This window comes from Zootoca vivipara, chromosome 11 (genome assembly GCF_965207765.1).
Source record: "Zootoca vivipara chromosome 11, rZooViv2.hap1.1, whole genome shotgun sequence".
Lineage (NCBI taxonomy): Eukaryota > Metazoa > Chordata > Lepidosauria > Squamata > Lacertidae > Zootoca > Zootoca vivipara.
In genome coordinates, this window is record NC_142594.1 from 58,243,686 (window position 1) to 58,271,246 (window position 27,561).

The following is a 27,561-nucleotide window of genomic DNA, read 5'->3' on the forward strand; positions in this document are numbered from 1 at the left end:
GGAATAAAGGCAGGTTTCCCAGAGTCCGGAGCAAAGCACCTCCTTCCGAAGTCCCTTGCTACCCGGGGGAGGAATGTGCATATTTTGTCTTCCTTCTGTGCAAGCGCTGGGATCTGGTGAGTCTCCTCTCTCATCCCCCTTCGGGTACATTGGGGAGAAGGGGGGGGGGGTCCCAGGGCTACAGGGGAAGGGTGCCTGTTCAGAAATCAGGGAGCAGAGGTTTCTCCCCCTTCCTGAAAAAGGAAAGCCAGGGAGGGGGCGAGTTTGCAAGAAGTCTGCAGTTCTGTTCTTGCTTCGGATCCTTGCGCTGCTTGTGGTTCTTTGGCTCAGGAAAAAAAGGCGTGCAAATTAATCTCACATTTATGCCTGAATGTATCCTTTCGACTTGACAGCTCAGGGAAGATACCTAGCTTTATAAATTCATAGAAAATCCATACTTTAACCGACTCTCCTCATTCCAGCGCCATTTGAACCCTTAAAGAAAGGTGAATCTGGACTCCACCTCCCTCCATGAACTAAGAAGCAGGAAGTCACGTAGGCAGCAGGAACATCCATGGCAGCCCACCCAGGGAGTGACCAGGGGGGCAACAAGAGACATCGGCAGAGGCGCCTGAGCAAGTCAGGTGTTTGTTCTGAAAGCCCATCTCAAGTCCTGAGGGCAAGGAGATAGCAAGAGTTTTCTTGTTCTTTCGGTGATGGGGACTTAAGAGGCGTTGGGAAAGGTGTCTGATAGTGACCTAATGTTGAACTTGTGTCACCCTTGTATAGCCCTCCCCATTTGTGACACGCTAGTGATGTAGTGATGATGTATCAGTGATGCCCCTCGAAGTGCATTGTGGGGGAAAGAGGGAAGGTTTCAAAGAAGAGGTCACCCCATGCTTGGGGTTCTTACTCCTGGGGGGACCTGTTGCGCAACAATAAAGATCATGGTCTACTGTTGTTTTGCTCCAAATGACTTGGCTGGAACGTCCTTCTTTTACTGACCGCATGGACCTGTGAGGGACTTGCACCTCGACAAGCTGGACTGTTGAGTAGCCTCTCACCCTGGAATTTTTCCCCCTTAACAGCAGCAAATAAATAAGGACTGTTGGAAGATAGAGGGCAGGAAAAAAAGAAAGTGCTCCTTCATGCGGTGCAGTTAAACCTACGGAACTCCCTCCCACAAGAGGCAGGGATGGCCACCAAGCTAGGGGGCTTTAAAAGCAGGAGGAGCTCTTTAAAGCTTTTTAGAAGTGCTTAGCCAGGATGCTAGAGAGAGAGGGGGAGCCATGTTGCAGTGCTCCGTGTGTGTTTATATGTAAATAAAAGTAATTAGCCAAAATGCTGTGCTGCTGGTGTCAGTGTGCTGATGTCAGTTCGCATCAGTCGCTGCAATGTTCGGGCTGGAGAAAGCTTTTGAAGCTCCCGAATGATCTACCAGGAGGGAAAGAACATGCCAGCCGGGTATGTGTCTCTACCAGGGTCCTACTCAAGAGTAAGCGATCCTAACAACAAATGCTCTGATCCTGCTTTGCAAACACGGTGCAGATGGGCCGTGGGTCTCTGTGTGTTGTCTTTTCCATTTCAATATGGAATAACTTTTATTGGGTTTTATAAGCAAGGATCATAGGAGTAATAAATGATAAAAATAAATAGAGAAGAGTCCTTTTGTGTCATCTGTGGATCAGAAAAATCTATATATATATATAAATGTTCCCACTGTGTGCGCGGATGTAACAGCCTTGCACCGTAACCGCTGAACCGAATTGCATCAAATTAGGACAAAGTGTACCTTGCCCATCAGGGAGGGATCTGGCATAATTTCCCCCCAAAAAAAGCACACCTTTCATACCTAAAATAATGATTAAACACAAAAAAAGTGGCGCGCAAATTATACATCACCAGCAGAAGCTCTGAAGACTCCAGCAGCACTGAAGACTCCAGCAGCATCCAATAGACAGGCTGATCGTGCACTGTCACCAGCAAAAGCTCTGAAGGACGGCACCAAATAATGATGTCATGATGTTATGAACACCTCGGTTTATGAATTTTCGGTTTACGAATGCCGCGGACCCATCTGGAACGGATTAATTCACTTTCCATTACTTTCAATGGGAAAGTTCGCTTCAGTTTATGAACGCTTCAGTTTATGAACAGACTTCCGGAACCAATTGTGTTCATAAACCGAGGTACCACTGTAAACCACTACCCTCACAGAGTGAAGCTCCGAGCCGGCAGCGGAGGAGCGGTGGATTTTTTTTTTAACAAAAAGGAATTGAAGACATTGGACACCGTAACAGAAAAAAATGTAAGGGAAAAATTTTTTAATTGAAAGAAATTGTGGGGGAGGGAGATAATGGTCCTGAAGGTAGGAGTCTACCAAGTGCTGAAAATGATCACCCAAATGTCAAGCTCCGTTCGTAAGTAGAAACATTCGTAAGTAGAGTTATTCGTAAGTAGAAGTACCACTGTATTTTTCTATTTTTTTAATTCCACTTTTATTTTCTCTAAAAAAGGTCAACAACTCTGGGAAAAAATTTGGGGGGGGGGCGGGGGGCGCCAGAAGGTGATCTCGCCTAGGGCGCAAAAAAACCCTAGCACCGGCCTTGCCGGTATGGTTCCCCTTTATCACACACACAGCCCAACAAGATAATGACAAAAATTTACCGTCAGCATAAAAATCAGTATGGCTAACCTGACCCAAAAGTACCCACCCACCCCACTCACACATGAAAACAAAGACCATCATTGCCAATTACAAATGAACAACCACACCCTTGGCCAACCCCAATCTCTCTCATCATCAAAAGAACACAAGTAAATAAAGGAGTACCAACACAAACAAAGCTGACATCAAGCCCTACATATATTAAGCAAAACAGAAACATCGTCACCTACTCTCATCCCCATCCACCCTCCCATCCCCTATCTACCTCGTTTTCCCTCTTTCTTCTTAGTGTCTTAACGAATGAAAATGATTTGCAAAAATGATACAAGTTAAAAAATGCGAGACACTGCACACACCTTTGTAATTCAAGAAATCTTTAATAATTTTTTTTAAAAAAAAGGAAGTGAGAGAGTAGTAATGGGGGATTTGAACGATTCTGATATTTGTTGGATTGCAAACTCAGCCAAGAGCATAAGATCGAACAGATTCCTCACTGGCCTTGCAGACTATTTCATTGTCCAGAAAGTGGGAGAAGCAACAAGAGGATCAGCCATTTTAGATCTGATCCTAACCAATAGTGATGACTTGGTTAGCTGGGTAGAAGTGGCAGAATCATTAGGTGGGAGTGACCATGCTCTTCTGGAGTTTATTATTCAGCAGAAAGGAGCAACCAAGCATACTAAGACTCAAATTCTAGACTTTAAAAAAGCTGACTTCAGAAAACTTAGGGAAACGCTGGGTGAGATCCCATGGACAGAAATACTAAAAGGGAAGGGAGTTCATGATGGTTAGGAGTTTGTTAAAAGGGAGATATTAAAAGCACAACTTCAGGCAATACCAATGAGACAGAAACATGGAAGGTGCCCAAAGAAGCCAGGGTGGCTATCTAAATAACTTTTAACTGAGTTAAGATTTAAAAGGGATATGTACCAAAAAATGGAAAAGGGGGGAAACCACCAGAGAGGAATTCAAACAAATAGCCAGCACGTGTAGAGACAAAGTCAGAAAAGCTAAAGCACAGAATGAACTCAGGCTTGCTAGAGAGATTAAAAGCAACAAAAATGTCTTTAATGGGCATGTCCATAGCAAAAGGAAGAACAAGGAAACAGTGGGGTCACTTAGAGGAGAAGATGGGGAAATGCAAACAGGGGATAGAGAAAGGGCAGAACTCCTCAACGCTTTCTTTGCCTCAGTCTTCTCCAAAAAAGAAAACAATGCCCGACCTGAAGACTATGGAGCAGATGATTCAGCAGGGGAAACACAGCCCAGATTAATTAAGGAGGTAGTACAAGAATACTTGGCTAGTTTAGATGTATTCAAGTCTCCAGGGCCAGATGAACTACATCCAAGAGTATTAAAAGAACTGGCAGAGGTGATTTCAGAACCACTGGCAATAATCTTTGAAAATTCCTGGAGAACAGGCGAAGTTCCAGCAGACTGGAGGAGGGCAAATGTTGTCCCTATTTTCAAAAAGGGGAAAAGAGAGGACCCAAACAATTACCGCCCAGTCAGCCTGACATCAATACCAGGAAAGATTCTAGAGCAGATCATTAAGCAAACGGTCTGTGAGCACCTAGAAAGGAACGCTGTGATCACTAAAAGTCAGCATGGGTGTCTGAAAAATAGGTCATGTCAGACTAATCTGATCTCATTTTTTGACAAAATTACAAGCCTGGTAGATGAAGGGAATGCTGTGTATATAGCCTATCTTGATTTCAGGAAGGCCTTTGACAAGGTGCCCCATGATATTCTTGTAAAGAAGCTGGTAAAATGCGGGCTAGACAATGCTACCATTCAGTGGATTTGTAACTGGCTGACTGACCGAACCCAAAGGGTGCTCATCAATGGCTCCTCCTCATCCTGGAGAGTAGTGACTAGTGGGGTGCCACAGGGTTCTGTCTTGGGCCCAGTCTTATTCAACATCTTTATCAATGACTTGGATGATGGGCTTGAGGGCATCCTGAGCAAGTTTACAGATGACGCTAAATTGGGAGCGGTGGCTAATACCCCAGAGGACAGGATCACACTTCAAAATGACCTTAACAGATTAGACAACTGGGCCAAAGCAAACAAGATGAATTTTAACAGGGAGAAATGTAAAGTACTACACTTGGGCAAAAAAAATGAAAGGCACAAATACAGGATGGGTGACACCTGGCTTGAGAGCAGTACATGTGAAAAGGATCTAGGAGTCTTGGTAGACCACAAACTTGACATGAGTCAACAGTGTGATGCAGCAGCTAAAAAAGCCAATGCAATTCTGGGCTGCATCAATAGGAGTATAGCATCTAGATCTAGGGAAGTAATAGTACCACTGTATTCTGCTCTGGTCAGACCTCACCTGGAGTACTGTGTCCAGTTCTGGGTACCACAGTTCAAGAAGGATACAGTACTGACAAGCTGGAAAGTGTCCAGAGGAGGGCAACCAAGATGGTCAAAGGCCTGGAAATGATGCCTTATGAGGAACGGCTTAGGGAGCTGGGTATGTTTAGCCTGGAGAAGAGAAGGTTAAGGGGTGATATGATAGCCATGTTCAAATATATCAAAGGATGTCATATAGAGGAGGGAGAAAGGTTGTTTTCTGCTGCTCCAGAGATGCGGACATGGAGCAATGGATTCAAACTACAAGAAGGAAGATTCCACCTAAACATTAGGAAGAACTCCCTGACAGTAAGAGCTGTTCAGCAGTGGAATTTGCTGCCAAGAAGCCATATGTCAAGAATGTTTTGATGGTGTTTCCTGCTTGGCAGGGGGTTGGACTGGATGGCCCTTGTGGTCTCTTCCAACTCTATGATTCTATGACACCATCGTGGACACACAAAGGACTGCAGAGATCAGCATTGATGGCTACCTCGTCAGGGTTGCCAAATCCCTCCTAACCGTCTCCCCAGATGTGACGTGGAAAAGGTATTCAACACCTCGCACAGCGACTTGCACCTTGAAGAAATATTGGGCACTGTGGGTCTTCTCCATTGCAATCCTCATCCACATACTGAAGCCTCCAAAAATTAAATTACAAATACACAGCCATTAATAGAGGGTTTCCTGAGTTCTTGGGTGGGCAGTGAGATTGGTGCTTACTGAAGCTCTTGCCCTATTCCAAGCACTACTATAGTTTCCCCCTTGTATGAATTCTTTGATGGGCTGTGAGATTGCCCCTCTTATTGAAACTTTTCCCACATTCCAAGCACTGATACGGTCTCTCTCCTGTATGAATTAGATTGTGGGAAATGAGACTTAACTTCTGGGTGAAGGTGTTCCCACATTCCAAGCATTGATATGGTTTCTCCCCTGTATGAATTGTTTGATGGAAAGTGAGATTTCTCTTACAACTGAAGCTGTTTCCACATTCCAAGCATTTAAATGGTTCCTCCCCACTATGAAGTCTTTGATGGGAATTGAGACTTTCTTTCCAGGTGAAGCTTTTTCCACATTCCATGCACTGATATGGTTCCTCCCCTGTATGAATTCTTTGGTGGGAATTGAGACTATCTTTCCGACTGAAGCTCTTTCCACATTCCAAGCACTGATATGGTTTTTCTCCAGTATGAATTCTTTGATGGGGTGTGAGGTGGCAGCTCTTACGGAAGCTCTTTCCACATTCCAAACACTGATATGGTTTCTCTCTTGTATGAATTATTTGATGGGAAATGAGATTTTTCTTCTGGTTGAAGCTCTTTCCACATTCCAAACACTGATACGGTTTATCCCCTGTATGATTTCTTAGATGGGAAGTGAGACTTTCCCTCCGAATGAATCTCTTTCCACATTCCAAGCACTGGTATGGATTTTCCCCAGTATGAATTCTTTGATGGCAAGTGAGATTTTTCTTATGGGTGAATCTCTTTCCACATTCCAAGCACTGATATGCTTTCTCCCCTGTATGAATTATTTGATGGGAGGTAAGATTGGAGTTCCGGCTGAAGCTCCTTCCACATTCCAAGCACTGATATGGTTTCTGTCCAATGGGATTTCTTTGATGGGAAGAGGAATGGGAGCTCTGACTGAAACTCTCTCCACACTCCAAATATTGATATGGTTTTTTCACTGTGTGGATTTTGTCCTGTTCTCTCTTGTTCCTAATTTCCAATTCATCACCACCTGTAATGAAGAAACAAATTAGGGACTTCCGGTTTGGGCACGCTAGAGAGCGGGTGGGAAAAGTAGAGCTCCGTAATTACGGAGTCTATTCTTTACATTTTATTCTTAAGGAAAAGAAAGGTCGTCGGCAAAAGAAAGGGGGTTTAGCGCTCAACACACACCCTGTGGGTAAATGCCAGGATCTGTCCAGGTCTTCTTAGGCCGCTATGCCTGGGCAGGACGTCTGGAACACCTTCAGCATACACCCGGGAATCATGGACTCATAACTGGGCTTTATGAGCACCAACTCAGCAGTAAACAACAGAAGCATTTGTAGAGGTTTCAAAACATTCCTCATTTATTTCTATTAACTACTGCATATTTGTAGATCTGGCTTTGTGAGTGTTACAGCCTCTCACTTAGCCATCTTATCCCCAGCAGATATTCAGCTGCATACAGCACACGGCAGAGAGCAGAGTAAGGAATGTAAAACAACAAAGTAACAATTCCTAACTGTTCTCTCCCAACAGCAGGTATCACCAGATTTTCAGAACGGGAGGGGTGAAAATGCTCACACCCCCTCTAACAGCAAAGTGAGGGGCTTTGCTGAGAATGGGAAGAGCGGCGTAAGAAGGCAGAACTCCGTGCCAGCATCCGGTGGTGCCTGCACCCAGCGGTGGAAGGTACGGAAAGGAGCCGAACGCAGAACGCAAAGGTAATCAAGTTGCCTACCGACAGAGCACCCCAAAACCCACCTAGTGAGCGCCCAAGACTCCTTGATCCAGGAATAAGAAAAGCAACCGGTTTGGGAGCACAGAAGAAGAGAAAAGATCAAAGACTTAGAAGCAAACCGGAGAAGAAAGATCGAGGGACAGCTTGAAACATCGCGAAAAGAACCTGCTAAGTATTACTCTGTATCTTTTTTTCAAGCAAATTAACGAGGGTGAGAAGCCTGTCACATTGTAGCGCTGGAGAGAGACTTTTAAAAAAAATAGGAGAGACTTAAAAAGATCTCCCATAAGTTAAAATCTTAAAATAAAGGTATTTGGACTTTGAAAAGAGAGAGGAGGGGAGGCAAAGTTTGAAGGGTGAAAGCAGTTTAAAGACCTAGAAGACAGACGGTTTTAATATTGTGAAGAGGTGTTAATTTCATTCAATGAAAGGCTTTTCGATATGGGGGGAAATGGAGACCTAGATTGTGCCAAGTCACGGAGCTTCTCCTCTTCCGTCTTCTCTACGGAAATAGAGGTCTACCGTAAGAGTGGCTGGAGGTGAAAAATGGAACGTAGAAAGGTGTCTAAATGAGAAATAACCAATAGTGACACCTGGTGGATAGAAGAAACTCTCACATTGTAAATGTAAAATCAACAGGCATTGTGCTTAAAGGGTAGACAACATGTGTCAAGGCTGATACCACATTTTGAAAACTAAATCCCAATTTCAAAAGAGGAAAATAAGATAAGATACAATGCTCTGCTGGGGGGGGGGGAAGGGAACTTCCAAAATTAAAAAGAGCAAATCAGGACGTGAAATAAAGTGTGAATGTTTTTTCCCCTTTTAGACAGTATAACGGACTTTGCAGAATAGATCTTGGCAAAATGACGTCAACAAGGAGTACGAAAGCGCAAGCAATGGCAGCAAGTACATCAGGAAACCAAGCAAAAAGATATTCGACGACTACAGAAAATGATGCACTAGCAGACATCAAAGAGCTAATAACTGAAATGAACAAGTCACTAAATGAAAAATTAGACTCAATTGAAGCCAAAATAGAACAAAACTCTAAAGTGATTTCAGAAATGTCGGGACAGATAAAGGAATTAAGTGGTAAAAACAAAGAGTTAGATAAGGCAACAAAGGAGGTGAATTTAAAAATAAATAAGCAAGACGACTCGATAAAGAAGATAATTTCTGAAAATAAAGAAATACAGAAAGTCCAAGGGGTAGAAGAAGATGAAAGACAAAGATTGAAACCGCAACAAGAAGAGTTGGCAGACCAGATAGCTATGCTCGATATGAAACAAAAATCCTTGGTTTTGCGTTTGAGGGGCGTGCCAGAGGTCCCAAACGAGCAGATTGATGAAAAGATAATAAAGGAATTAGCAGTGTGGCTGAAAGTAAAAGAAGATGAATTATGGCTGGATATTGATAAGGTTTATAGAATAAGGACAGATAGAAGGAGGAATGATAAGATGTCAGGTGACTGCATGATTAACATGAATTCGATGCTGTTGAAAGACAAAATTCTTCAGAGGAAGAAACAATCAGACCTCATAATTGAGGGGAGAACAGTATCCATCTTTAAAGAAATTCCAAAAAGACTGAGAATGAAAAGACAGAATTATAAAGTTCTAACAGATGCCCTGAGAAAAATGGGAATCTGGTATGTTTGGGAGTTCCCTGAAGGTATAACATTTACATTCAAAGGGAAAAAGAAGACAGTAAGATCGGCGGAAGAAGCAGAAAGATTCAGCAATAAAAATAAGAAAGACTTAAGGGGAGAGGAGGGGGAAAACAACGAGGAGGATCAAATTGAGGGACAGCTGGAGAGATTGAATTGAAATTATTGATTATATTGAATCTAATGAGCGATATTTATTATTAGTCGTCTTGGTGAAGTTCTATTAAGTGACATCTTTTTATAACTAATAGTCAATACTTGCCGCATAAAACTGTTTATTAAAGTCGAATTTGATCTTGAAAACTTCTCTAGACAAGAATAAATTAAACTGGAAGGGATTAAGTGGGTAGATTGATGTTTTGTTTAATACCTATCTCTGAGATTGTTTTGCTTTTTTTCCTGATAAGTGTTGTATAATTTTATAAATTTGCATAATATAATTTTATATCTGAGATAAAGTATAGAAAGGATTGATTTGCAAAGGGAAATTATTCTAATAAAGGAATGAATCTTAATATTATCTCCTGGAATATTAATGGGCTAAATAATAAAATTAAAAGGAACAAGATAGAGCATATATTTAAAAAAGGTACCTGGGACGTGATCCGTCTACAAGAAGCCCATGTTTCAAAAAAGCATGAAAGAGTGTTGAAAAAAAAAAGATTGGGTGAAGAATATGTCTCCTCAGACCGGAGAAAGAAAAGAGGAGTAGTAACTTATATTAAACATAATATTAAAGCAGAAAAATTGTTTCAGGATAAAGATGGGAGAGTGGTTGGAACGAAACTTTATCCGCCAAATAGAAATGTTATTGTGATAAATGTTTATGCACCAAATGGAAGTAAGATAAATTTCTTTAAAGAGTTAAATGAGCAGATAGGGGAGTATGTGAATGAAGAAGAAGTAATCCTCGTAGGGGATTTCAATGGTGTAGTGAGACCATAACTAGACAGATCAAAAGCTGGGAGAAAGAATAAGGGGAAGCTACCAGGTGTGTTTTTTAATATTGTGGATATTTTTGAATTAGTAGACTGTTGGAGATTGATGAATGAGAGGGAAAGGAAGTACACATATTATTCGGACTCAAAAAAATCAGCATCAAGAATAGATATTATGTGGTTATCAAAAAATTTAATCCCAAAATTAACAAAATGCGAAACAATGATAAAATCCCTGACAGATCATAATTTGGTGATGTTAAAATTAAAGGACAATTATAAGAAATCTACAAGATGGCGTATGGATGAAGGCATTTTAAATGATGAGAATTTCATTATAAAAATGAAGGAAGCATTAAATGAATTTTTTCAAATCAATAATACAGAAGATGTGTGTTTAGAAACAGTCTGGGATGCAAGCAAAGCGTTTATAAGAGGAATATACATCCAGCAGAAAAGCAAAATAAAAAAGAAAGAGAAAAGAATTTGAATTTAATTTAAAAATCCTAAAAATGAAAAAGCAGCATTACAAGTCAAAATCTGGCAAAATGAGTTATCTGCATTAATGAGTTATGAGATAGAAAAGAAAATCAAATGGGCTAAGCAGAGAACTTTCGAAGCTAGGGGAGAAATTGGGAAATTACTGGCATGGAGGTTAAGGAAAAACAAAGTGAAAAAATAATTACAAATATCAAGAATGGGGAGAAAAATTGGACAAAAAAAGAAGATATATTGAAATGTTTTGTGAAATATAGAAAATTATATACAGGAGAAAAAATAAAGGAAGAGAAAATAGAAGAGTATCTTAAAAGTTGTAAATTAACACAAATAAACAATGAAGAAAAGAAAAATTAAATAATCCAATTTCAATACAAGAGATTCACAAAATTATAGGTAATCTTAAAATAGGAAAATCCCCAGGGCCTGATGGCCTTACAAATTTACATTACAAAATATTTAAGATAGAATTAGGGGAGATGTATCAAAAATTAGTAAATAGAATAATGGAAAAGGGTGTTCTTCCAAAGACATGGCAAGAGGCGTATATTACGTTAACCCCCAAAGGAGATAAAAGCATTGATCAAGTAGAAATTTCAGACCTATTTCTTTATTAAATGCAGACTACAAAATTTTTGTTAGTATTTTGGCGAAGCGTGTGAAAGGGATTCTTAACAGAATTATAGGGATGAATCAACAGGGTTTTCTACCGGGAAGGAAGATGAGCAGGAATGTGAGTATATTGATAGATCTAATAGAATTTCTAGATTAGAACCCAGGCAAAAAAGCAGCATTTGTATTCCTCGATGCAGAGAAAGCGTTTGATAATGTAAATTGGAATTATATGAAAAAAAAATGATGGGGAAAATAGGAATTGAAGGGAATTTTTTTCAGGGAGTAAATGCCATATATAAGAAACAAGTAGCTAAGTTGATTGTTAATGGAGAATTATCGGATGAGTTCGAAGTGTCAAGGGGTACTCGTCAAGGGTGCCCGCTATCACCACTCCTGTTTGTGTTAAAGGCAATAAATGAAGATATTAATATTAAGGGAATTAAAGCGGGGGAATAGCATGTATAAAATTAAGGCTTTTGCCGATGATGTAGTAATAATGTTAGAGGACCCCTTAGAATCAATTATAAATCTTAAAATTATATTATAAAAATATGGAGAGGTAGCAAGATTGAAGATAAATATGAAGAAAACCAAAATAATAGTTATTGGAGGTTTGTTACATAGAGATACTGTACGTACTGAATTCTAAAACAGATATTATGATCCAACAGGGAGCCTTACTGAGAGAGTCCAGGATCCCACGATTCTCCTCCATGACTTCCTTATGCAGAGCTCTCTGGTCAGGATCCAGCAATGCCCATTCCTCGTCTGTGAAATAGAGCGCTACATCTTCAAAGCAAACTGAACCCTAAAATGAAAAAGTATGTTCCTCTTAGACAGCAGAAAGATTATCTACTTCACACTGCTCTGTTGTTTTCTGCCTGCCAATGGCTGTGTTGTTTTAATAGGTTTGTTTTCCTGCATATTTTAATTACATGTGAGATTATTTTAATGTATTTAATAGCGTCTTTTAATGATGGGTATTAATCTTTTGGAAAAGAGTGGAACTCCACATGGTGGTCTTCAGATCATTTGATCTGCGCAAGCCTTCCCGTTTGCCCCATGGAAGGCCTCCCTGTCCGCTGTTCTGGGGCAGACCCTTCCTGGTGCCTTAAAGCCAACTTCAAGGGGCACGTGGGGGGCACAGGGAAGGGGGACAGAGGGAGCATAGCCTCATTGTGCAGCTGGTGGGGCTGTTAGGTGAATCCTCACCACACTGTTGTATGGTTTTCCAACAGCTTATAAGCCGATTTTAGCATTAAGAGATAAAGATGTACATTAAACTGAAGCTACTGATAAATAATGCTAGCAACCTTCTGAAGGCCAGTCAAGGTGAGGATCCTTATTCTCCACACATAAACCTTGATTGACATGCTCAGACTTTGTCCAGGGCAGCTTTGACAGAAGTCAAGAGGAGGCAAGGAGATTCCTTTGGGACAAAAAGCGGTCTGGCTGCCCCACCCCCCTGCCTCTTCCCCACAAGGCTCCTTCCCGCTACCTGATCTGGTTCCACAGCCACGGCTTCTGCTTCTGCTCCACCTCCATGGAAAGGCAGGTGAGGAGGTCTTGCCAGCATCCTTCTGTCACCTGACAAAGTTAAGTGGGAAGCCATGAGGGCATGATTCTCTCAGAGGTGAAGCTGTGCATCTTTAGCTACAGGGGGGCCTTAGAAAAAGCCTCACCTGCTTCTTTCATTTGGACATTTGGACCCATTTCGTCGTTAGCTGCGTAAAAATACATTTCCGCTCCCTAGGATTCTAGGTCACAAATGTTTTTTCCAAAAAGATGAGAAGAGCTCTCAGATTAGTTTCAAAATCCACAGAATGTGACCAAAGAGAAAAAAAACACCTCATTGCTTCTTACCTGGGGGCCTCTCTCTGGTGTCCCACAGAGTCCTCTTTGCCTCAGAGGAATCCGGGCCCATCTCTGCAAATGGATCCTTTCCCTGGAAGAGCAGGAAGGATTTGAGAAGAATTAGGAAAAGAATGGCAGGTGTAAACTCTCTAATGGTGTCAGACATCATTCCTTGGAAGCTTTCCAAAAATGGATGGGCCATTAGGAGAGAGTTTGGGTATACTCTCCCTCCTGTTCAGACCCCCTTGGGAGTATCCAGAGGGAAGTCTCTCTCACCTGCTGCTCTGCCTGCTGTCTCTCCATTTCCTGACTCAGGAGGAATCCTTCGGCCAGGGCCACCGCCTGAGAACTGGTCTCTGCTCCACATTCCCTCACCCAGCTCTCCATCTCCGGTGGAAGGACAGCCAGGAACTGCTCCAAGATCACCAGGTCCACCATCTGAGCTTTTGTGTGCCTTTCTGGCTTCAGCCACTGATGGCAAAGGTGGTAGAGATGGCTGCAAATCTCTCTGGGTCCTTCGGCCTCCTGGTAGCAGAACTGCCTGAACAGCTGGCTCTGCACATCTGAATGGAGAGTGTCCTCCTCACCCAGGATCTTCTGCATGGAGCTTTCCCAGAATCCTTCACTGCTCTCAGTTTCGATGGCATGGCCTCTTCCTGCTTCAGGGCCAGCTGAGTCTTGTTCATCCATCTGGGCTCTCAGGAAGCCTCCAAGAGATTGGAAGGAACCCTTGGTCTTCTGCCAAGTTCCGTCTGTCCTTATGAGAACTGCTAGCAAATCCTACAAAGCAAATACATAGTTTTAAAATTTATACACTGTCAGGAGAGAAAAATGTCGCCTGAGTAAGCATGGTTGAGTCTTGCTAGGAACAAGGCCTGTACCACTTACAGCTCAGGTTCTTAGCTTTCTTCAAGAAACAAGCAGGCAAGAAGGAGAAGGAAGCCTCTAGCCCTCCTAGAAGGAAAGTTACCATGCAAAATGTGCAGGCAACTGAAGGGATTTCTGTGCTATGAATGAGCCTGGTTGCTCCTGCCTTTCAGTATTTTCAGTATATGAATCCAGTCAGAGCTGTAACTGACAAGTGAGTAATGTAAATGGGGTGGAGGAGTTCATTTCCAGGCTCAATTCAAAGTGCTCACACGAGGGATTCACTTACACCCCCCAATATCTGAAGAACTGCCTCCTTCCCCACAGACCATCTTGGGTGTTCAGGTTGGCAAAGGGGGGTCCTCCTGGTAGCTTCATCACCACCCTCAGAGTGTTCGGTGGGGGTGGCCCAAGAGTGGGAATTCCCTCCCAACGGAGGCCAGCCAGGCACCTTCCCCTCTTTACCACGATATCCGACTGCTGAGACGTGTGTTTTTAATACTGAATATGGTTGCAACCAGCCCTGGGTTAGAAATGTGCTTTTAGTAATAAGAGTAACAAAACAACAACTGGAACAATAAAAAAATAAAGTGTAGGGTGGATGTAAATAAAACCGCAAGAAAACACCCCACCCCCCATCAGCATTTGGCTCAGTGCGGTTGATCTAAATTTAAACTTTGAACTCCGCTCCCATTATTTCTTTATTTACTGCACAGATCAGGTTTTCATTGTTATTTTCTGCGTGTATTTTATGTCCGAATGTTTCCATCTGGCTACCACCTCTGGTAATGAATGTGACTTGTGCATCAATCTCAATTGGGTTTATTTGCACGACTTTCCCCCTGACCCAAAGACCAGCCAGTGGATCCGGAGGAAGAGCAGAGTTGCAGACTAGGAAGGAGGGGAGCGGGACCCTCTGCTCCTTGATCTGGTGGGTCCTCCATGCATGAACCGAACAGCGCCCCCTCCATGCACCCTCCCCTGCAGCCCGGGGACCCCCCCTTCCTCCCCAATGCACCCATAGGGGGAAGAGAGGGGAGACTCACCAGATCCCAGGCGGGGCCACCGAGGCAGCATTTGCAGAGAGACCAGAGCCAGACCTTTCCCTATGCAGGGAGTGGAGGGGGGGGCGTGGAGGGAGACGGTTTGGCTCTGGGGGGGACCCCTCCTTCATTTCCTCTCCTCTCTAGGAATCCAGCTCCGCTCCTTTTAACCCTTGCAATGCTCACCCCTCCGTCCCTCTGCAAAGCAGGAGTCCCGGAGGAGCCCCGGGCATCGCGCACAGCGGGTGTGTGTGTGTGTGTGCTCTGAGCTGCTCCCTCCCTTGGTCATGAACGGGAGGTGGAGATGGGAGGGAAAAGGCTCTGCAAGAAGCAGGAGTCGCCTTCCTAGAATCCAAAATGCCAGAGAGAGATCCAGGAGGGGGGGGAGGGGCGATCCTTTCTTCTGCAACTCAGAATAGCAGCAGAGCAGCCCTTTCGATGGTGCCTTGGCTGCAACCACTCCCTGTGCAAGTGGACGGAGGGAGGGCGATACTTTCCTTGGGTCTGGACGAGCCTCTGACACCTGGCTGCGAAAGCTCTTCGGGCTCCTCGGGAAGGCACCCCCAGGGGTCATCTAGTCCAACCCCCTCGCGCAAGGAGCATCCTTCTGCAGACGCCCCCCCCTCGCCTCTGCTTACTAACCTCCAGGGGAGGAGAACCCAAACACTGTTGCTGCATGTAGCCTTTTTTATTTGTTTTTTATCTTGTATTTTCGAAATGTACATCCAGGTTATTTTTTCCTTTACATTTTTTGGGGGCCCTCAAGAGAGTGGGGCCCTAAGCTCTTAACTTAAGGCTTAACAACCCGCTTCTGATCTAGAGCACCTGCTTAAAGCTGCTCTATTCTCCCCCTTGCGCGCAGAGCGTCTCTCCCGCGCAGCCTCCGAGGGGAAGGGCCGCCGCCATGACAGGAGAGGTAGAGCGAGGCGGAGGCGGAAGGCGCCCGCGTCCCTCCAGGAAAGGCGTCCCCCTCGGCGGCAGGGGCCGCGCGCGAAGGTTCCGCCTCTGGCGCTTGAGAAACATAAAGGGGCGGGGGAGCGAGGGCAGGCTATGACAGGGGGCTGGACTAGATGGCCTTGCGGGGTACCAGCTCTGCTATTTCTCTGAGTCTGGCGGTGTCCTTGGTTGGAGCTTTTTAAGCAGAGGCTGGATGGTCATTTGTCAGGGAATCTCAGCTGAATTGCCGGGGGATGGATAGATGACCCTTTGAGGCCACGTCCAACTCTACAAATGAATCTAGAAGAGGGACCTGCTGGCTCAGGCCAGTGGCCAATCAAGTCCAGCATCTTCTTTTCCCAGATGCCTCTCTGGGAAGCCTGCAGGCAGGACATGAGCAGAACAGCGCTCTGGCCCCCTGCCCTTTCCAGCAACTGGTATTCCGAGGCATCGACACCTGTACCTGTGCCCAGCCAAGCTTGCTCTAAGATTTCCACCACCAGGCAGCTGACTGGGCTCCCCAGGGTCAGGGAAGCCACCTGGGAAAAGTCCTGTTGATGTCCCGGCTCACTTGGCCATTGCACAACAAGACCAGGGCCTCAGGAGCACCAGACATCCCAGCCAGAAAATCCCTTCCGATTCTACAAGTCTCTGGGGCCATTTTCGATAATATTTGACCATTACAATTTCATACCTTGATTTCTTATCCTCAAGTCCATTCTCTTTCAAATTCTCCTTATACATTTCATTAATCTGGCGATAGTGCAACCAATCATTTACATATCCTTTTACTTCCTCATAGGATTTCATTTTCCATTTATTTCCTTCCTTTCATATGTAACCCATTCTTCTCTCATATTATTTTTTTTCACACTCATAACTTCCAATGGTGATAACCACCAAGGTGTTTTACGTTAAGGTGGAAACCAAGGTGGAAACCAATAAGACAGAGGATCCAAATACAGCAGCTTAAATGAACCAATAGTAGCTGTACCTTCTGGAACCAAAAGGCAGTTACTTTATCCTAATGCAAATACAGACAATAATAATACAGAGATAAAATCCTTTGACTCAATACACAACAAACCCTGTTCCAGCTCTCCAACCAACTGGCACAGCAGCTGCAAGGAGCGTCTGCTGGATCCAGCCAGTCGCCCATCTAGTCCAGCCTCCTGTTCCCACGGTGGCCAGCCAGATGCCCCTTATGGGAAACCCGAAACAGGAGTCGAGCCCAAGAGCAACTCTCCCCTCCCCTGGTTTCCAGCAAGTGGCATTCAGAAGCATCGCTGACTCGGACTGTGGAGGCAGAGCAGAGCCATGCTGGCCAGGAGGAGCCCTTGGTAGCCGGGGCAAAGCTCTCCTGCCTTGGGCAAACTCCCCAAAACAGCTTCCATTCTGGAGGTCGAGGAAGGAGACCCTGCTTAGAAATGCCAGGCTTGATATAGGTTGTTAGAGAAACCAGAAGCCTTTTTACTGGGAATACAGTAGTAGGGGAGGAAATCCCCCAAAAAGACACTACATTCTTTCTGTATGCCGCAACTGCTGCGAGGCTACTTGCGAAGAATTGGAAGAGTCAAGACATACCATAGAATCATAGAATAGAATGATAGAATCATAGAGTTGGAAGAGACCACAAGGGCCATCCAGTCCAACCCCCTGCCAAGCAGGAAACACCATCAAAGCATTCCTGACAGATGGCTGTCAAGCCTCTGCTTAAAGACCTCCAAAGAAGGAGACTCCACCACACTCCTTGGCAGCAAATTCCACTGCGGAACAGCTCTTACTGTCAGGAAGTTCTTCCTAATGTTTAGGTGGAATCTTCTTTCTTGTAGCTTGAATCCGTTGCTCCGTGTCCGCTTCTCTGGAGCAGCAGAAAACAACCTTTCACCCTCCTCTACATGGCATCCTTTGATATATTTGAACACGGCTATCATATTACCCCTTAACCTTCTCTTCTCCAGGCTAAACATGCCCAGCTCACTAAGCTGTTCCTCATAAGGCATCATTTCCAGGCCTTTGACCATTTTGGTTGCCCTCCTCTGGACACGTTCCAGCTTGTCAGTATCCTTCTTGAACTGTGGTGCCCAGAACTGGACACAGTATTCCAGGTGAGGTCTGACCAGAGCAGAATACAGTGGTACTATTACTTCCCTAGATCTAGATGCTATACTCCTATTGATGCAGCCCAGAATTGCATTGGCTTTTTGAGCTGCTGCATCACACTGTTGACTCATGTCAAGTTTGTGGTCTACCAGGACTCCTAGATCCTTTTCACGTGTCTCCCATCCTGTATTTGTGCCTTTCATTTTTTTTGCCCAAGTGTAGTACTTTACAATTCTCCTTGTTAAAATTCGTCTTGTTTGCTTTGGCCCAGTTCTCTAATCTGTTAAGGTCATTTTGAAGTGTAACTCTATACCAACTATAGATGACTGGCAAATGAAGATGATGGACTTTATGGAACTCGCTGAACTGTCTGGGAGACTCTGCAACCGGGAAGAAGAGGAGGTGGAGGAAGATTTGAAGAAATTTAAGTTATATCTTGGAAAATATTGTAATATTTATATCCTTTAGTGAAAGGATTAGAGGCTGTCGGTGTAAATATAGAGAACAGGTTAAGTTTAAATACCAGTAATTCTTTTTTAAAGGTAGATTTTGATGAGGTAATAAATTCTGGAACTGCCAAAGAGATTTGATATGAAATTCAGATGGAGGGGATTGGGGGGGGGGAGTCACACACTACTGTTTAAGAAAAATTATGAATTTATAAGAAATATTTGTGTTTGTTTGTTTTTATGTTTGTTTGCTTTTGCTTGAAAAATGAATAAGTATTATTATTTTAAAAAATGAAATATGTTGTTAGAAATACAGTGGTACCTTGGTTTACAACCATAATCCATTCCAGAGGTCCGGTTGTAAAACAAAACAGGTTGCAACCCAAGGCACGCTTTTGCCAATGCCCCCCCCCCCCGCCCCGGTTGGTGGTAATCCAAAAAAATAAAAAATAAAAATAAAAAGGGTTGTAATCCAAAAAAAGGGACACACACTTCCGGGTTTGACGTGGTTGTAATCTAAAACGGTTGTAATCCAAAGCAGTTGCAAACCAAGGTACTACTGTATAGAGGACAATATGCTAAACTCCTCCCCGGTGGTAGGAACAGGGAAGAGGCCAAAACTATCTGGGCTGAGAAGGAAGCAGATTGAAGAAGGAAGGCAATTTTGCAAGTCCTTACCTGCCCAGTGACTGTCTCTCCAGAGTGGTGCATGCTCTAGTTATCTCTCGCTTGGACTACTGCAATGCGCTCTACGTGGGGCTACCTTTGAAGGTGACCCGGAAACTACAACTAATCCAGAATGCGGCAGCTAGACTGGTGACTGGGAGCGGCCGCCGAGATCACATAACACCGGTCCTAAAAGACCTACATTGGCTCCCAGTACGTTTCCGAGCACAATTCAAAGTGTTGGTGTTGACCTTTAAAGCCCTAAATGGCCTCGGTCCGGTATACCTGAAGGAGCGTCTCCACCCCCATCGTTCTGCCCGTACACTGAGGTCCAGCTCCGAGGGCCTTCTGGCGGTTCCCTCATTACGAGAAGCCAAGTTACAGGGAACCAGGCAGAGGGCCTTCTCGGTAGTGGCACCCACCCTGTGGAATGCCCTCCCACTAGAGGTCAAAGAGAACAATTACCAGACCTTTAGAAGGCATCTCAAGGCAGCCCTGTTTAGGGAAGCTTTTAATGTTTGATGGATTTCTGTATTTTAGAATTTCTGTTTTTTTGGAAGCCGCCCAGAGTGGCTGGGGGAACCCGGCCAGATGGGCGGGGTATAAATAATAAATTATTATTATTATTATTAAGAGAGGCAGCAGCCCCAAATGCTCTGCATGGAGATGGCTGTCTGGCTGCTCGGCAGCATCCTTGGCCATTCAGCCCTGCGGGAGTCACACCAGGACCACCCGGGAGTTTCAGAAAAGGAAAGTTCTTTGCCCCAGCCAGCCCTGCAGCTGATGGCAGGCAGGGATGTCTGCGAGGGGATTAGTTGTGGTGCTGCGGGTGGCGCTGTGGTCTAAACCACTGAGCTTCTTGGGCTTGCCAATCAGAAGGTCGGCGGTTCGAATCCCTGCAACAGGGTTGCTCTGCCCCAGCTCCTGCCAACCTAGCAGTTTAAAGCACACCAGTGCAAGTAGATAAACAGGCATCTCTGCGGCAGGAAGGTAAACGGCGTTTCCGTGCGCTTTGGTTTCCGTCACGCTGTTCCATTGCGCCAGAAGCGGTTTAGTCATGGTGGCCACATGACCTGGAAAGCTGTCTGCGGACAAACGCCATCTCCTTCGGCCTGAAAAGCAAGATGAGCGCCACAACCCCATCGTCACCTTTGACTGGACTTAACCATCCAGGGGTCCTTTACCTTTTCTCAGAAGAGCATACTGGATGAAGCCAGGGGCCCATTGAGTCCAGCATCCTGTTCTCACAGGAGCGTTGGCCGGATCCAGCAGGTTCTTCTTATCTTATCTTCTTCCCCTCCAAGCTCAGAGGCTGTGGGTCCTGCCAGGGCTGCCAGGGCCACGACTGTGCACATTCTCCCCTTGGAAACATGCCTGGCACCGAGTCTGGCATCCTTTGGACTGGACCCAAGAGGCCTTTGTGGGCATTGACAGAAGAGCCGCCCAGAAGAGGAGCAGTTCCAGGCAGATTCAGAGCTCCCATGTGTTCTGTGTGGTTTTAGGAAGCGAGACTGCAGACAGTGTATTGCCTGCACTGACTGGCAGCAGCTCTCCAGGCAGAGCTCTCTCGCAGCTGTTATAAGGGAAAACGGCTCATTTTCCCTTATGGGGTATCCAAGAGCCCATATAGAGTCCTTAAGTGGTAGGTGTGGTAGGAGAAAATAACAGAGGCCAACCACAAAGCGGCTAGTCAGCCTGATTTTTATTAAAGGAATTGTTGCAACAGGATCCCCACTCACCAGAAGGAGGGAGAACTCTGAAAAATGGTGCCCAAGCCCTTATATAGACCTTTGAAATTGCCCAAGACCACCCCAAAAACATCATACATAAATCACAGAAGAAGGCGGTCTACAGCAGAAATCCTGCCTGTCAGGATACCTGATAATGGTCACTGATTGCTTCAGCTGGGCAGCCTGGCTATTCTTTTGTGATGGTAAATACTTTAGTTCCTGAATCCAGGTCACTATCCATACACAAATACACCCTTAAGACAGGATTTGTAAGAAAAAACACAATGGGAAGGCTTTCCCCAATTTCCGCCCTTCGTGTAGAGAAATCATAGAATCATAACACTTTGATTCTCTCCGCTGTGAGTTCTTTGATGGAACATTAGATTGGCATGACGACTGAAACCCTTTCCACATTCCAAGCAAAGATATGGTTTCTCCACCATATGGATTCTTTGATGGGAAGCGAGACTTCTCTTGGAATTGAAGCTTTTTCCACATTCCAAGCATTTAAATGGTTTTTCGCCACTGTGAGTCATTTGATGGGAAGTGAGATTGGAACTCTGAATGAAGCTTTTTCCACATTCTGTGCACTGATATGGTTTCTCCCCACTGTGAGTTATTTGACGGGCAATGAGAGCAGCCCTTTGACTGAAGCTCTTTCCACATTTCAAGCATTGAAATGGTTTCTCTCCAGTATGAATTCTTTGATGGGACCTGAGACTTGCGCTCTGAGTGAATCTCTTCCCACATTCCAAGCACTGACATGGTTCCCCCCTGTATGAATTCTTATTTTCTGTGTGTGCTTAGCAGATGCCAGGAAGAGCTTCATGACGACCCCATCCTGGACACGCAAAGGCGACAGTCGCAGTCAGCAGCACAAAATTGCAACTTGGAGGCTCTTGAAGCACAAATTACTTGTCAACGTCTTCAGAGAAGAGATCAGCATTGATGGCTACCTCGTCAGTGTTGCCAAATTGCTCCTAACCGTCTCCCCAGATGTGACGAGGAAAAGGTATTCAACACCTCGTACAGCGACTTGCACCTTGAAGAAATATTGGGCACGGAGGGTCGGAGGGTCTTCTCCATTGCAATCCTCATCCACATACTGAAGCCTCCAAAAATTAAATTAATACACAGCCATTGATAGAGGGTTTCCTGAGTTCTTGGGTGGGCAGTGAGATTGGTGCTTCCTGAAGCTCTTGCCCTATTCCAAGCACTACTATGGTTTCCCCCTTGTATGAATTCTTTGGTGGGCCGTGAGATTGCCCGTCTTATTGAAACTCTTTCCGCATTCCAAGCACTGATACGGTTTCTCCCCACTATGAATTCTTTGATGGGAAGCAAGACTGCCTTTCCGTGTGAAGCTCTTTCCACATTCCAAGCATTTAAATGGTTCCTCCCCACTATGAAGTCTTTGATGGGATTTGAGACTTTCTTTCCAGGTGAAGCTTTTTCCACATTCCATGCACCGATAGGGTTCCTCCCCTGTATGAGTTCTTTGGTGGGAATTGAGACCATTTTTCCGACTGAAGCTCTTTCCACATTCCAAGCACTGATATGGTTTTTCCCCTGTATGAATTCTTTGATGGGCTGTGAGATGGCAGCTCTTACGGAAGCTCTTTCCACATTCCAAACACTGATACGGTTTATCCCCTGTGTGATTTCTTAGATGGGAAGCGAGACTTTCCCTCCGAATGAATCTCTTTCCACGTTCCAAGCACTGGTATGGATTCTCCCCGGTGTGAATTCTTTGATGGCAAGTGAGAATTTTCTTATGGGTGAATCTCTTTCCACATTCCAAGCACTGATACGGTTTCTCCCCTGTATGAATTATTTGATGGGTGGTGAGATTGGAGTTCCGGCTGAAGCTCCTTCCACATTCCAAGCACTGATATGGTTTCCCCCTTGTATGAATTCTTTGATGGGCTGTGAGATTGCCCCTCTTATTGAAACTTTTCCCACATTCCAAGCACTGATACGGTCTCTCTCCTGTATGAATTAGATGGTGGGAAATGAGACTTAACTTCTGGGTGAAGGTGTTCCCACATTCCAAGCACTGATACGGCTTCTCCCCTGTATGAATTGTTTGATGGAAAGTGAGATTTCTCTTACAACTGAAGCTGTTTCCACATTCCAAGCATTTAAATGGTTCCTCCTCACTATGAAGTCTTTGATGGGAATTGAGACTTTCTTTCCAGGTGAAGCTTTTTCCACATTCCATGCACCGATATGGTTCCTCCCCTGTATGAGTTCTTTGGTGGGAATTGAGACTTTCTTTCCGACTGAAGCTCTTTCCACATTCCAAACACTGATATGGTTTCTCTCTTGTATGAATTATTTGATGGGAAATTAGATTTTTCTTCTGGTTGAAGCTCTTTCCACATTCCAAACACTGATACGGTTTATCCCCTGTATGATTTCTTAGATGGAAAGTGAGACTTTCCCTCCGACTGAAGCTCTTTCCACATTCCAAGCACTGATATGGTTTCTGTCCAATGGGATTTCTTTGATGGGAAGAGGAATGGGAGCTCTGACTGAAACTCTCTCCGCACTCCAAATATTGATATGGTTTTTTCACTGTGTGGAATTTGTCCTGTTCTCTCTTGTTCCTAATTTCCAATTCATTACCACCTGCAATGAAGAGAGAAACAAATTAGGAAGAAATGGAGCCCCAAATTACTGGATGATGCTAATGAATGCTTGTGATAGAGGAAGAACTGAGCAGAATTAGTTGTGAGGTCTTCCTCCAGGGTTAACTGGCATTACCACTCAAGGTGTGCATTGCAGGGTGTTAGAATCCCAGATGCTGTACGTGATCCTGCTGAGCTCCATCAAAATATTGGAGGTTTGTTACATAGAGATACTGTACATACTGAATTACAAAACAGATATTATGATCCAACAGGGAGCCTTACTGAGAGAGTCCAGGATCCCACGATTCTCCTCCATGACTTCCTTATGCAGAGCTCTCTGGTCAGGATCCAGCAATGCCCATTCCTCGTCTTTGAAATAGAGAGCTACATCTTCAAAGCAAACTGAACCCTAAAATGAAAAAGTATGTTCCTCTTAGACAGCAGAAAGATTATCTACTTCACACTGCTCTGTTGTTTTCTGCCTGCCAATGGCTGTGTTGTTTTAATGGGATTGTTTTCCTGCATATTTTAATTACACGTGAGATTCTTTTAATGTATTTAATTGCGTCTTTTAATGACGGGTATTAATCTTTTGGAAAAGAGTGGAACTCCACATGGTGGTCTTCAGATCATTTGATCTGCGCAAGCCTTCCCGTTTGCCCCATGGAAGGCCCCCCTGTCCGCTGTTCTGGGGCAGACCCTTCCTGGTGCCTTAAAGCCAATTTCAAGGGGCACATGGGGGCACAGGGAAGGAGGCCAGAGGGAGCATAGCCTCATTGTGCAGCTGGTGGGGCTGTTAGGTGAATCCTCACCACACTGTTGTATGGTTTTCCAACAGTTTATAAGCCGATTTTAGCATCAAGAGATAAAGATGTAAATTAAACTGAAGCTACTGATAAATAATGCTAGCAACCTTCTGAAGGCCAGTCAAGGTGAGGATCCTTATTCTCCACACATAAACCTTGATTGACACGCTCAGACTTTGTCCAGGGCAGCTTTGACAGGAGTCAAGAGGAGGCAAGGAGATTCCTTTGGGACAAACAGCAGTCTGGCTGCCCCCACCCCCCGCCTGCCCCTTCCCCACAAGGCTCCTTCCCGCTACCTGATCTGGTTCCACAGCCACGGCTTCTGCTCCAGCTCCATGGAAAGGCAGGTGAGGAGGTCTTGCCAGCATCCTTCTGTCACCTGAAAAAGTTAAGTGGGAAGCCATGAGGGCATGATTCTCTCAGAGGTGAAGCTGTGCATCTCTTGCTACAGGTGAGCCTTAGAAAAAGCCTCACCTGCTTCTTTCATTTGGACATTTGGACCCATTTCGTCGTCAGCTGTGTAAAAATACATCTCCGCTCCCTAGGATTCTAGGTCACAAATGCTTTCTCCAAAAAGATGAGAAGAACTCTCAGATTAGTTTCAAAATCCACAGAATGTGACCATAGAGAGAAAACCACCTCATTGTTTCTTACCTGGGGGCCTCTCTCTGGTGTCCAACAGAGTCCTCTTTGCCTCAGAGGAATCCGGGCCCATCTCTGCAAATGGATCCTTTCCCTGGAAGAGCAGGAAGGATTTGAGAAGAATTAGGAAAAGAATGGCAGGTGTAAACACTCTAATGGTGTCAGACATCATTCCTTGGAAGCTTTCCAAAAAAGGATGGGCAAACTAGTAGTGGGGGGGGGGAATACTCTCCCTCCTGTTCAGAGACCTGTTCAGAGGGAAGTCTCTCTCACCTGCTTCCTCTCCTCTGCCTGACTCAGGAGGAATCCTTCGGCCAGGGCCACCGCCTGGGAACTGGTCTCCACTCCACACTCCCTCACCCAGTTCTCTATCTCCGGGGGAAGGACAGCCAGGAACTGCTCCAAGATCACCAGGTCCAGCATCTCGGCTTTTGTGTGCCTTTCTGGCTTCAGCCACTGATGGCAAAGGTGGTAGAGTTGGCTGCAAATCTCTCTGGGTCCTTTGGCCTCCTGGTAGCAGAACTGTCTGAACTGCTGGCTCTGCCCCTCTGAGCAGAGGGTACCCTTCTCACCCAGGATCTTCTGCACAGAGTTTTCCCAGAATCCTCCACTGTTCTCAGTTTCGATGGCATGGCCTCTTCCTGCTTCAGGGCCAGCTGAGTCTTGCTCTTCCATCTGGGCTCTCAGGAAACCTCCAAGAGATCAGAAGGAATCCTTGGTCTTCTGCCAAGTTCTCTGTGTCCTTATGAAAGGTGCTACCAAATCATACAAAGCAAATACATTGTTCTGTTATAAAATTTATACACTGTCAGGAGAAGACATGATATTCCTTGAGCAAGTATGGTTGAGTGTTGCTAGGAACAAGGCCTGTACTTCTTACAGATCAGATTCTTAGCTTTCTTCAACAAACAAGCAGACAAGAAGCAGAAGGAAGCCTCTAGCCCTCCTAGAAGGAAAGTTACCATGCAAAATGTGCAGGCAACTGAAGGTATTTCTGTGCTATGAATGAGCCTGGTTGCTCCTGCCTTTCAATAGTTTCAGTCAAAGTTAGAAGTCAGAGCTGTGATTGACGAATGAGTAATGTAAATGGGGTGGAGGAGTTCATTTCCAGGCTCAATTCAAAGTGCTCACATGAGGGATTCACTTACGCCCCCCCCAATATCTGAAGAACTGTCTCCTTCCCCACAGACCATCTTGGGTGTTCAGGTTGGCAGAGGGGGGTCCTCCTGGTAGTTTTCGGTGGGGGTGGCCCAAGAGTGGGCCACTTGGTGGCAGTTCCTCAGTGAGGGAATTCCCTCCCAACGGAGGCCAGCCAGGCACCTTCCCCTCTTTACCACGATATCCGACTGCTGAGACGTGTGTTTTTAATACTGAATATGGTTGCAACCAGCCCTGGGTTAGAAATGTGGTTTTAGTAATAAGAGTAACAAAAACAACAACTGGAACAATAAAAAATAAAATGCAGGGTGGAGGTAAATAAAACCACAAGAAAACACCCCCACCCCCCAATCAGCATATGGCTCAGTGCGGTTGATCTAAATTTAAACTTTGAACATTCCCACATTCAACCAAAGACCAACTTTTTTCTTATTTCATTGGTAGCATAAGGAGAAATATGACTATTACTCTTCATTAACCACAAGGGCTCCTGGCATTGCAGAGGGTTGGACTAGATCAGGCATCCCCAAACTGCGGCCCTCCAGATGTTCTGGCCTACAACTCCCATTATCCCTAGCTAACAGGACCAGTGGTTGGGGAAGATGGGAATTGTAGTCCAAAACATCTGGAGGGCCGAAGTTTGGGGATGCCTGGACTAGATGATCCTCAGGACCCCTTCCAACTGATTCTATGGCTTCCTCTACAGTATCCCTGGGGACCATAGTTATGGGTGCTGACAGTTGCTAGGAGACACCCCCCCTCCCCAGAGTCGTTTAACAAACCATCCTCCTTGCCAGGGAACTCAGGTAATTGTACCTTGGGCAAAGGGGGCTGGTGGAGGGCAGAGTAGACCCACCCTGGCTCCCCTCTCCTCCTCCACGAATTTGCCCCCTCATCCTCCTTTTAAAGCCATCCATCCTGCAGGAGGGAGTTCCAAAGGTTCAACTCTGCACCGCAGGAAGAAGCACTTTCTTTTCTCTGCCCTCTCTACCTTCCAACATTCTTTCTTTATTTTACTGCACAGTAGATCAGGTTTTCATTGTTATTTTCTGCGAGTATTTTATGTCCGAATGTTTCCATCTGGCTACCTCCTCGGGTAATGAATGTGACTTGTGCATCAATGTCAATTGGGTTTATTTGCACGACTTTCCCCCTGACCCAAAGACCAGCCAGTGGATCCGGAGGAAGAGCAGAGTTGCAGACTGGGAAGGAGGGGAGCGGGACCCTCTGCTCCTTGATCTGGTGGGTCCTCCATGCATGAACCGAACACCCCCCCTCCATGCACCCTCCCCTGCAGCCCTGGGACCCCCCTTCCTCCCCAATGCACCCATAGGGGGAAGAGAGGGGAGACTCACCAGATCCCAGGCGGGGCCACCGAGGCAGCATTTGCAGAGAGAGACCAGAGCCAGACCTTTCCCTATGCAGGGAGTGGGGGGGGGGCGTGAAGGGAGAAGGTTTGGCTCTGGGGGGACGGGACCTGGCCCCTCCTTCATTT

At 45.1% G+C, this 27,561-nt stretch overlaps 2 protein-coding genes and 1 long non-coding RNA gene across 4 annotated transcripts; 1 reads left to right on the top strand and 2 right to left on the bottom strand.

Moving 5' to 3' along the window:
- On the top strand, positions 1 to 8,948 carry LOC148684339 (uncharacterized). The gene is made up of 3 exons (XR_015946452.1): positions 1 to 116; positions 7,258 to 7,631; positions 8,289 to 8,948. It is a non-coding gene; the product is annotated as an uncharacterized LOC148684339 (long non-coding RNA).
- Positions 3,005 to 27,559, bottom strand: LOC118092271 (uncharacterized). Of its 2 annotated transcripts, none has more exons than XM_088654387.1 (6): positions 27,422 to 27,559; positions 13,310 to 13,813; positions 13,043 to 13,124; positions 12,678 to 12,766; positions 11,861 to 11,987; positions 3,005 to 6,748 (listed from the first exon to the last, which is right to left on the bottom strand). In XM_088654387.1, the coding sequence occupies exons 1-6, from the start codon at positions 27,557 to 27,559 to the stop codon at positions 5,757 to 5,759; spliced, it is 1,932 nt and encodes a 643-aa protein (XP_088510513.1). In that variant the 3' UTR covers positions 3,005 to 5,756. The 2 variants fall into 2 exon arrangements, with proteins under 2 accessions (XP_088510513.1, XP_088510514.1); XM_088654388.1 differs by lacking the exon at positions 27,422 to 27,559 and adding an exon at positions 14,947 to 15,831.
- Positions 20,783 to 27,520, bottom strand: LOC118092278 (uncharacterized). Its single transcript, XM_088654373.1, has 6 exons — positions 27,422 to 27,520; positions 25,182 to 25,663; positions 24,921 to 25,002; positions 24,563 to 24,645; positions 23,743 to 23,869; positions 20,783 to 23,458 (listed from the first exon to the last, which is right to left on the bottom strand). The coding sequence occupies exons 2-6, from the start codon at positions 25,581 to 25,583 to the stop codon at positions 22,047 to 22,049; spliced, it is 2,106 nt and encodes a 701-aa protein (XP_088510499.1). The 5' UTR covers positions 25,584 to 25,663; positions 27,422 to 27,520; the 3' UTR covers positions 20,783 to 22,046.
- Positions 27,560 to 27,561: the final 2 nt, after the last annotated feature.

Excerpts from the sequence above, each read along its gene's own strand:
- LOC118092278 (XM_088654373.1), bottom strand. The coding sequence starts at position 25,583 with ATGGAAGAGCAAGACTCAGCTGGCCCTGAAGCAGGAAGAGGCCATGCC. Across the intron at positions 24,646-24,920 it reads CACCAGAGAGAGGCCCCCAG|GTGACAGAAGGATGCTGGCA; the intron begins GTAAGAAACAAT and ends TAACTTTTTCAG. Across the intron at positions 23,870-24,562 it reads TGGCTGTGGAACCAGATCAG|GGTTCAGTTTGCTTTGAAGA; the intron begins GTAGCGGGAAGG and ends TTTTCATTTTAG.
- LOC118092271 (XM_088654387.1), bottom strand. The coding sequence starts at position 27,559 with ATGAAGGAGGGGCCAGGTCCCGTCCCCCCAGAGCCAAACCTTCTCCCT. Across the intron at positions 11,988-12,677 it reads TGGCTGTGGAACCAGATCAG|GGTTCAGTTTGCTTTGAAGA; the intron begins GTAGCGGGAAGG and ends TTTTCATTTTAG. Across the intron at positions 6,749-11,860 it reads TGGGATCCTGGACTCTCTCA|GTGGTGATGAATTGGAAATT; the intron begins GTAAGGCTCCCT and ends TCTTCATTACAG.